General features: G+C 44.9%; 1 protein-coding gene across 1 annotated transcript in view; it reads left to right on the top strand.

Annotated features, from left to right (window-relative positions):
* Positions 1-407: 407 nt before the first annotated feature.
* The window catches only part of LOC119460850 (ubiquitin carboxyl-terminal hydrolase 16), a 29426-nt gene continuing 18755 nt past the window's right edge, over positions 408-11078 (top strand). Inside the window, exons 1-6 of the mRNA XM_037721950.2 lie at positions 408-962; positions 4904-5159; positions 6259-6359; positions 7772-7935; positions 9268-9381; positions 10896-11017. Coding sequence (XP_037577878.1) covers positions 875-962; positions 4904-5159; positions 6259-6359; positions 7772-7935; positions 9268-9381; positions 10896-11017 — 845 coding nt within the window. The 5' untranslated portion in view covers positions 408-874. The remainder of the gene's footprint in view (positions 963-4903; positions 5160-6258; positions 6360-7771; positions 7936-9267; positions 9382-10895; positions 11018-11078) is intronic.

Raw genomic sequence — 11078 nt, 5'->3', positions numbered from 1 at the left:
AAAAGGATGCAGGTAGTGAAAATTAGGCGTATTTCGAAGTCACTACATTTGAGGGTAACCTGCTATGCATTCCGCACAGTGGGTAAAAGTATGTACGTAAAAGTAAATCGGCAAACAAGACGAGATCGCCGCGCTTAACTGTAGCAGACGAGACCAACAAGGCCATCCAGCCATACTAGAGGTCACTCTAGCCATACCGCTGCAGACGCCAGCGCCGCCAGCGCCCTTTTGTTGATAAATTTGCAGTAAGGTTAGTACTCATAGACCAAAAGATCATTTAATTGTTCAGTTGCACAATATACATAGAATTTTGCTTCAATTAAGGGAAATGTGCTGAGTCAGAAAAATCTGTAAAAGTTTGAAGTGCATATTTCTTGCGCTGCGTCCATATGTACATCCGGTTCCTGTTTCTTTTTAACATGGCGCAGGCTCTGTTGCGGCGCAGGACTTTCTTTCGTCTGCCTCGCAGTTGTCTGCGTGCAGCTGTCACGGCGCTACGTGCAATTCCTTATCACTCGTGAAGGTTCATTGATTAGGCTGCATTACGTTTAGTGTAGCCGCTTTCTGAGTAACGTTTTCTACAGCCAGTCTTCATGACGGCGTGCGTCGAGCGACGGCCACTGACTGCCGGGAACATGTGGGTAGAAGGGCATTGACTGTCGTGGCCTCCACGGATACTCCACGTCGGACTTTCGCGCTTTTGTACAACCTTGCCGTCGTTGCGAGCTGACGGAAGCCGAATCGTGCGTTGCCATTCCGGCGTGTCCTCCCCACTTTTCATGCGGATTAGTGCCTGCCGTGAGACGATTTCCACCGCCTCAAGTGCAGGAGACGACCGTTGTGTGCCGTATGTGCTGAAGTGTGCGAGCGCAGCATGGTCAGGAAAAAGAAGAAACATCAAGAGGATCCAGCGGACGACCTCCTCGATTCCTCCAGTGACGAAGCAGGAGATGCAGCCGAAGGTAGCGATCAAAAAACTTTTCCTCTTAGCTGTTCAGTTGTTTTGACAGGTCTCCGCCGAGTGCTGTCTGAGTGAGGAAGAACCAACGCGCAGTGTTTTGTCACTTTTTTTTTTCTTCTTATCGTGCGTAAAAAGCGCTGTGCTGCCCCCGAGAGCTGTTGCTTAATGCTCCTGTGTATTGGACTGTGTTGTGGTTTGTCAGCTGTTGGCGAACTGATTTGTCTTGAATAGTAACGTCGCGTGCACAGAGCACGGACCCACTGCGTAATGTAATGCTGAAATTGTTCGGCTGATTTAGGCCATTTACATTACTTGCACACCCCACCCAGGTGCCATTAGGTGCTGGGCTTCACGAATGTTCGCTCCTTAGATGAAAGGGTTCTTACAGACGCTAAATGTGAGTCTGCATGCATTTTAGCAGCTACTTGCCTTGAAGCAATAAATTTCGTCTCCAAGGATTTTGTAGCACAGAATAGGAAATGCGCACAAGATTACACTGAGATAGTGACCGTGTCCCTTATTACATATCATAGCACAAGGGAAGTCATTGTCATCCTTGAGCAGCTAATATCTTATCACAATTTTCCGATAAATCTTTACTGTCTCAATGAGCTATCATACTAGGTAGCAGATTTTAAAACTGGGTCATTGCAGGAAGTAGAAGTAAAGACTTCTAGCGAAAATTTATTTCCCCCTTCATGTTAAACCTTACTGAGATCTGACAAGATCGCTATTCGATACACCGTTTCACCACAGGTACTATTGGCATCAAATGACTTGCGAACAGAGGAGCGCGTGGCTGAAGCATAACTGAAGGTATAGTGCGCGCCGTCCTGTCGTCACCATTGACAGGCGTGCACATCCGGTTTGACCGCACTGCAAGGTGATGCTGCCTCTTTTTGTTTCTGTTCTGGTTCTCATTTACTTGAAAGCGAGAAAATAAAAATCGAAGAATACAGATACTAAAATATTGCAGCATAGGGCGAGTATTATCGCACAGTGCGGCGAAACTGTAAGTGCTATCAGTTTCAAGTGAAACGGGAACAGCGGTGCGCGTGGTACGGTTCGTGCCATCATCATAACTGCGCGATTATCTTTTCTTGCTTTGGACTAAAAGAGAACCAGAACAGAAACGAAAAGGGGGAGCATAACCTCACAGTGCAATCAAACCGGATGTACGCGCCTGTCAATGGTCATGACTGGACGGTGCACACTATACCTTCAGTTATGCTTTGGCCACGTACTCTGTTGTTTGCATTTCATTTGACGCCAATAGTACATGTATCTGATACAATGCAATAAAAGTGTTCACAGTTACCTACAATTCACATGCGATTAACTTTTTACCTAGTGTATTGAGTTTGCTTTTCTTTTTGTAGTCTTGTTTGTTTTTTGTAACTTTTAGATTGACAATGATAAGATTTATTAGATTAAGTTAAATCAGTAAACTATGTTTCTCAAGTAGAAAAATTCATCTCATTGTCAGCTCAGACTTGGTAAGCCCAGACAACACACAGATAGGTGGCAACACTGCCTTGAGATACCCCATGGTAGACCTCATGTATTTTTGACAGCATTCGTGCAAGATATCGTAGTTGCTTTTCAATGAAGGGAGTGTACATTGTGTTACAAAGCGAGAGGGAAAAAAAAGACTCAGCCTGGCAACTTCTCTGAACTTGCTGCAGAGAACACAGCCCAAGATACATGACATTGCAGTGAAATCTGCGACATCACCCTTACACTGCAGATGCTTAAATTTAGGCATAATATATATATATATATATATAGGGCTCGCATCCGGCAACATTGATGCCTTCAGGTAGCTTATGTGGGTTTATTGACCAGTTGCCTTCACCCAAAAAGATCACATACTTGTGACGCCTGCGGCAGAAAGGATGTTCCACATCCCCCGCCTAGGTTTGCGAGTGGTGAAGCTGGCTAACACTCCCAGGTTTAGTTCTAATTGTAAAACATAAATACCCCGGAAAGTGGATGGGAAAACGGCGCCGCGGTAGCTCAATGGTAAGAGCATCGGACGCGTAATGTGAAGACGTGGGATCGTTCCCCAACTGCGGCCAGTTGTTTTTTCGTCCACTATTTTTTCCAATAATTTATCATTTCTTTAATTCATTTAGTAAGTACAAGTAATTTCCCCTATGTTGTCCATGGTATCATTGTTTGTTGGCTTGTTATGATATATAGAGGGAAATGGCAGCTTGTTTCTAAAAGCTAACTGCAGCGAAATTTCACTTCAGATAAGTTGATTGTAATAAAGAAGAGGACAGCCGAAGTGAAGATGTTTGTAAGTCTTGAGGACACCAGCGTGAGCACATTGTGGGAAGGAGTGAAAAGCTGCACAGATTTCCGAGCACAACGTTCGTGGTACACCTAGAAGCCACTGCCGACCATCTGGCGAATAGTTGCGCCGGTACAAGATGCCGTCATGCATAACTAAATGCGTAGCTTGACCACACAGCGTCCGAGATATCGTAAGTGCGGATGCTTTGGAAATATCAAGGAGTGAAGCGATCCATGGATTGTTCGCTGTGCTGAAGAGACGGTGTCAATATCTAGCGAGGACAGCATGTGTTCAAGGGCCGGGAGGGACGCAGCCGCGGCAGGCAGAGGTGACCGGGAGAAAGCATCGGCATCTGCATGCTTGCGGCCGGAAGGGTATACAACGCGGATGTCATAGTCTTGAATCCGAAGAGCCCAACGTGCGAGGCAGCCTGATGGGTCCTTCAATGAAGAAAACCAACACGTAGTGGTCTGTGATATCGTCGAAGGCGCGACCATATAAATATGGACAAAATGTGCCGAGCGCCCAAGCTTTTGCCAGGCATTCTTTCTTGTAACACTTTAGTTAGATTCAGATTTTGTGAGGGTTCGACTGGTATATGTGACGACATATTCGGTGAAGCCAAGGTTCCATTGTGCAAGAACTGCACCGAGACCGACTCCGCTTGCATCCGTGTGCACTTCAGTTGCAGCCACTGGGGTCATAGTGGCGCAATATAGGGGGAGAAGTTAGGAGATGACGGAGAGTGGTCACACTTGGAAGACCACGATGATATATCACTGGCGCTACTAAGGAGCTGTGTCAGAGCTGACATGATAGCGGCGAAGCTACGAACAAATCGAAGAAAGTAGGAGCAAAGCCCTAGAAGCTCCTTAACTCTTTGATTGTTGTCGGTTTGTTCGTAACTTGCGAGGGGTACTGAGATTGATACCCAGCACTTCCACCACTTGAAAAGTGGTTTATTGAAAGTGGGCCATCAGTCAAGAAAGGTCCGGCAGTGAAGAGCACTGGTTTAAGTCGAGCACTGTCTCGCGCACTGCGTTGGCGAACCTGCTTGCGCTTCGGCTGACCTCCTCATTATCTTCATTACAGATTATAAGTGAGCCGTATATACTGCTGGAACAGTCTTTGTGAAACTGCAGGGCCCGTAATCGCCTGATTATCGCCTGAGCAACCTTTAAGTAGCACCTAGGCAGACGACGCATGTACCCTGCATTTAACGGAGGTGACGTAAGCTCCGGAATGTCTCCGAGATTTTTCAGCGTGCCATAGGCCAGCTGCAGGCACTACCCAATTCTGAGCTCATGCCCAGAAGCAGTGCCTTCTGGGTCATGCGTCACTTCCGCTAGCGGGTAATGGCGGCACTTTTTCTTTTCAGTTTCAGTATCAGAAATGTCTAGTCGTGCTGTTTTCATGACACATCCGTTCATATTTAAAACAAAGGATTTTACGTGGAGGTTGCTCTATACTTATACTAGGCTATTATCTTGGTCCAAATGGATTGAGGGCTCCTCGCTCAGAGGACTTCCACCCTCTCTTAGCAAAATAAAGGGTTCTTTCTCATTTTCTCTCTCTCCTCTGATTGGGCTTTTTGAAACCCTGTGCACTAAGGCAAACAAACCATTACATAAATGGCTTTGCAGGTGGTTCAGCAGGCTGCTCTCACCAGCGTGGCTCTGTCGGGTTGCGTCGGCTGCGGCAGCAAGTGCTGCGAAATGCCGTGCGACTGGACGTCTGCGATGACTGTGAAAGCAGTGAGGCGCAGCCCGAGACGTGGTTGTGCCTGCAGTGCGGCCATCGAGGATGTGGAGGCACGACCAAGCACGGCGTGCGCCACTCGGAGACGCCGCATTCGGACTCGCATGCCCTGGCCCTCTCTGGGCAGACGCTGCAACTATGGTGAGCACATATTTATGTTGTCACTTCGATTTATGTATTTTACTGTCTGGAAGCTATGCCTGGGCTTGCGAGCATCATTATTTTCAAGGGTGTGGGGTTAATTTCAGCTGTTATAGAGCACCTAATGTACCCTGAACTCGAAAATTAGTTACATAGTGGCTGATGCATGCTAGTCTACTACGAACATATGGCTGCAAAACATTTTTGAGATGGTGCTGTAATAGCAGAGTTACACACGTTTGATGAAAAAGTACGCGGCCGCTGCTGTTTCTCGCCCTCCTTTCCAACATTTTCCTGGCATAAAAAAAAAAAAATGAAGATTTGAAATAGTCTGCCTATATGAACTAATTTGGGGGTGCTTATCTTTGTTGTTAACCTTTTAGAATGCACCAAAATCTTGGGACACAGCTATTATTATGGTTTTATACTCGCATCACGTAGCTGGTGAAGCTGGAAATCAAATTCGTGACACTGCTCCCAGCGCCAGACACCATCGTCTTGGATTAAGTTCATTGTTACTTCATTAAATCAGTAAATCCTATACCACGCTGCTCGTGACAAATGTGCTGGGGGGCATGCTGTTACAAAACGATAAGTGCCAGTTTTCCAAGAGCTTGTGCGCAACTCGTATCTGCACAAGAGCTAACTAGGCAAGTTGGTACATGTTCACGATTGGAAAAGCACAAACGGCGACAACACACAGCACCAACTAGCAATAGAGTTTTTATCAGGGGAACAAAGATTAAATGCTTGAAATAAATTGTCATGTGATCATTACCCAAATAATCTTTGTTAGGAAAGAGTGGTTAAATTTCACATGGAAAGCAAGATAATTGCTTGCTTTGGACAGAAACCCAAGCCGAAAAAACAAAGGTAAAGCAAAAAGGTAGCGGAAAGTCATGACACAGGCACCAAGTGCACATGTGCAAAACTGGCCTCATACTTCTGTGTCTCCAAGCGACGGAAAGCGCTTTAGATGGTGCACTCCCTGACTTGGAACGTTGAAAGGTTGCCTTGCATTTTGTCACAGCACTGTGCATTCACTTTGCGATTGTATGTGTCATATTTAGCGTGCCTGCTGGTCATTTCACTGTTGCAGGTGCTTCCCTTGCAACAACTGGGTGGAGGCCAATCCACAGGTGACACAAATAGTGCAGAACCTGAAGAAAAAGATGGCTTCCAGCAGCAAGAAAGCTAAAGGTTTGTGTTGCTTGAGAGTTTGTCGGGTGAGCTACACTTGCTTTTACCTGAGAGAAGTCGTCAAAGCATTTGGTGTTACTTCTGCATTCGTGCTGATAATTTTAGTTCACATTAACCCTGTGATGGTCAATTTTTTTTTTTTTTTTGCCAAATGCGACCCCCCACGATCGGATATCTTCATTCCAGATTTAAAATATTCAAATGGTCCGATTTTGAAAGAAATGTACCGCTGTGTTGTTAGATTGACCATAAAATGACAAAAAAAATATTTTCCATAGTTAAACATGCATTGTTTATTCATGAATACAGATGGGCTTGCATAAATACTTATAATAAGAATAAAAAAGTGGATACGCTGAAATAGATATATTTTGATTTGGGGGGGGGGGGGGCACTTGAGCAGTAGTCCGCATCGGAGGAATCGCCGCTCGACTCACTTGCAGCAGATAGCGTAATCCAACCGTGTATGTGAGCGCATGCAAAAAAACTATGGTTGTGTGCCCGTCAGAAAAATCAAACGAGCCAGAAACTTGCAGTAATCCTTTCTCCCATCACCAACTAGGGGAAATTAATTTTCGAAAGTCTCGAGAAAAGAAACGCAGCCATGGGAGCATCATTCGTATTCGGCAGCATCGTTTGTTTATACTGGGGCCTGACTGTGAACAGATGTAACCGCACCCTCGTAAGCAATAAACGACCGAGTATCTAGCGGTGACCCTTTGAGAGATTAGAAACCAGGTGGACTTAAGTTTCTATGCGTGCAATGAAAGGAAACGGCGGACAAGATAAAACCAAAACTGACCGCATCGCGCGAATGCATTGCGGAGTGGGAAAAAAAATATTCCGCATATCCACACAGGTTGGCAGTACGTGCTAGGCAACAAAGAGTTCAAAAATTGGCACATTCTTCAAATGTACAGCTGGCATGTATACAGCATCGACCATTTAGGACTTGTTCGCGGCACCGTATATTTATGTATTTGATCCTCAAAGGTTTAAAGGATTGCCTTTGTATTGTAATTCTATGACTGCAGTTGTGCTTTTCCAGCTATGATGTCTGTTCAATTAGGTTTAAGTGGTTGAGATAGATCCGCCTATACAGCTTTGCTTGATCTTCTGTTTTCATGCCTGGCTCTTATTTACCATGTATATCATGCTGTACCATGATCCCTTGATAGCATTTTTTTCTGCATAGTTTAGTCTGACTGATATGTGACTGTTTATTGCATTGGTGTGAGAAAATGTTGCAGTGATAGCACAAGATTGTGTTCTTGTTTGTTGCTTGGACAGCTTTAGGTCAGGCCATCAACATTCATATGTGTGCAGTTGAAATAATCCAGATTGCCCTGTTTAGCCATTGCGACATATTCCTGGGGCACTGCCATCAGTACTGACTGTTTGCCTAATTGCAGTTACAGCTGCCCAGGTGGAAGATGAAGAGCCAGCAGCAGAGACCAATTGCGTTGATGCTGGAAGTGGGGACACCAAGGAACAGAGGGTTCCTTGTGGCTCCTGGACAGCAGTGAAGGGCCTCAGCAACCTTGGCAACACCTGCTATTTCAATGCAGTTCTCCAGGCAAGAACTTCTGTTATCTGTCAACTTGATCCCATTTAATATGCAGAGTGTAGGGTCATCATCACCAATTATGTATTACCTCACATCATTACTGGTTGCCTCTTGTGGCAGCCAGTGTGATGTGGCAACTGCGTCAGTGGGACGCCAGTGGCTGCTTCTCCGTACATTCGCCTTATATGTTTCCCGATAAGTTGCACAGAGACCACAACCTACCCTATCGGTAATCATTGCCTCCTTCACAATGATAGGGTGATATAGCTTTAAGAATGCTTTGCTGGGTTTCAGTGATCTTGCCTGCAGATTCCGCAGAAGTTGGTCTGGTAAAGCTAGGAGATTCCAGTTGTTCAATTTCGGTGCAAGGGTAGCACTTTTCAGTCCGCAGAATTCCATGTCCTTGGCTTGCATGTGATAAACAAGCAGAAATTGTGCTGAAGAATGGAGAAAAATGAGCTTGCAAACAAGCCTGCAGTCTCTTGAATTTTTGGTTTTGGTATTGTCAAGGAGTGTTGAAGGAAAGACAGCATGTTACTGTGAAGTAGTCAGTTCGACAATTTCCAGGTAATGTGTCGAGTTGAAACAGTGTTTCGTTTGGGTGAAAAAAAGGCTAACCGTAGTACTTGTGAGGACAATGTTTATTTGTTCCAAGATGCAAGCGTCAAACCATATGCACTTTCTTTTCGCAAACAATGTGGGATCACGCTCCTTGCCACAAAGTAGCAGCAGATTTGGAATAAGCTCTTCAACTGCAGCAACCATGTTGCACACGCTTAAAGAAAGAGTGTGTCCTTCATACTATTAAACCATTGTAATTTCTTTGGGCTTGAGCTGACGCATATGTGCGCTGCCAGGAGGCTTTATGCAGTGCCAGCTTTGGGGGAAGTAAGCTTCTCGTTGTGTAAGTACTTTGAAAGAGCATGAACAACTTCATTTCTTTTGTGAATCACTTTTGTGTGGACGGCTTGCCTATATGAGTGCAGGTCTAGCGTCCTCGTAGGCAGTGGTGCTTACACCTAATGTGACTGGTTATAGTACAGGAACTTGGTTACAGTGCGGGTACAGGTGTGGTACAGGAGTGGCTGTGTCATTAGTTTTCCTCCTGAAGATTGTAGAGTGGTATATGACGTGACAACATAATGGTTAAGCTTCAGTAATGCAAAAGAAAATGCTGTTTTCAGACCATTGCCTGGACCTCTTTGAATCCCGACTGGCACGGTGTAGCCATTTTCTTTATGTACACTCCATTCCAGAGACTAACCTGTGTTGGATCTTGTTGCCTTGAGCCCTGTCTTATATGTGTTCATCTTTTTTCACAAAATGCTGATGGATCTGCAGAACCTTGGCCAGACACCATTGTTACAGCCGCTACTAGCCAAGCGATGTGCTTCCAAACTACAGTGCACCTTTGAACCTGGTTCAACAGCAGATGGCTCTGATACACCCGAATTGGTAAGATATGTAGGACATAGAGTATTGCTAAGTTCACCAGCAATTCGTGATGCAACTGGCTAAGGCACTGCAGCCCTATGTAAACCCCTACCTCTAACCCATTGTGCAGCCTACCAACATCCCCGCCACCCTCCCAATCTCTCTCATCTGTCTGGCTTTGCGGTCCTCAAGCTCTGGTAATCAGGGGAGAGTGACCTTGTACTATGGTTTGCACAGTTCCATGTGTCCATTCTTGGTTTCCCACACATCACTGTTAACCTGTAGCAGTGCTCCCTCTAAATGTACCCTCACCACATCTTCCGTAATGTTTGTTGTGTTCTGTACACCTGTGGTGCAAGTTTACGAAGTTAGATCTTAGGTTGTGCGTGAAAAATATCAAGGTAGCTGCAGTACCCTCACCACATCTTCCGTAATGTTTGTTGTGTTCTGTACACCTGTGGTGCAAGTTTACGCAGTTAGATCTTAGGTTGTGCATGAAAAATATCAAGGTAGCTGGAGTACTAAATGAGCATGAAAGACAAGTGAACTGGAGAAACGTGCAAAAGACAAAGAATGGAGGATAAACAGTTGGTGAATGGCATCTCATTGTTATCTTAACATGCAAGTGTGTGCCATATGCTTTTCTTCATTTTGCCTCTGGATATGATAAATTCTATGGTTCTAATAATTTTGAGACAGTGTTTCGATGCTGGACTATACTCTTCCAAACGTGCTGTCATTGTGTGCATTTGTTTTGAAGTGCTCATAGTTGTGGATGCGCCAGCAGGGCACTATGTTGTGACTGGGTACATGTTCAAGGTTTTCTTATACACTCAATCCTTGTTAATCATTATACATACATGCTGATATCTGTAAAAATAATCGCATATTTTAGATTTAGATTGTTATATGAAATGTGTTATATCCGTGTTTGCTCAATGGAGGTTTGACTATATATAACACACACACACATATGCACGCACATACACACGCACACATACACAGAGAGAGAGAGAGATCCACTACTGGCAGAGCAGGTCTGGATTTTGTGCGCATTATTGTACCTGGTGCGCATTATTGTTCAGACAGTCTTGTTTGTTTAATAGCAGGATATATCTGCTGTGTGATTTCTTTTGTTGCTGTGCATGTTAAATTGTTGCATGATTTCTTTATGCTTATGATCTCTTGTAGGAAACCATTTATAATGTTTGCCTACCTATAATTTCTATACTTGGACCTGAACTAGCATGAGGCTATGGGCCCGATTAATGATTTGCTAGTTCCCTGTATAATCGAAGAGAAAAATAATAATCAGTCTCCCCACTACTCCGCCGTCAGTTAGCCACTTGATGCAATTTTGCATGTTCTTCTAAGCCCTGCTTTTGTTCTTAGTGTTTACAGAAATCCGAAAAAAGTTGTCGTAAGTGTTGTGGGTAATATGAGAAAATCTTTGGCTGCAACAGCGGTTACCCATGCGGTCAACTCTTGCTGGTAGGCCTGCGAGCCTGCTACATGTGAACCTGTTTGACATGCAGGGTACGTTAAATGTGGAGCTCCCTGGACCTGGCCCGCTGACCAGTGCTCTGGCTCTGTTCCTTCAGGAGCTCCGGGTTGGAACACCTCATCCAAGGGCTCTGTTCTCCAGGGTCTGCCAAGTGTAAGGAACCTACTTGTTGTTTAGGGAAGGAGACATTGTTTACATGAAAAGCACAGATGCC

This window comes from Dermacentor silvarum, chromosome 8, assembly GCF_013339745.2.
Source record: "Dermacentor silvarum isolate Dsil-2018 chromosome 8, BIME_Dsil_1.4, whole genome shotgun sequence".
Taxonomy (NCBI): domain Eukaryota; kingdom Metazoa; phylum Arthropoda; class Arachnida; order Ixodida; family Ixodidae; genus Dermacentor; species Dermacentor silvarum.
This window is presented reverse-complemented; position numbering and strand designations above follow the sequence as displayed.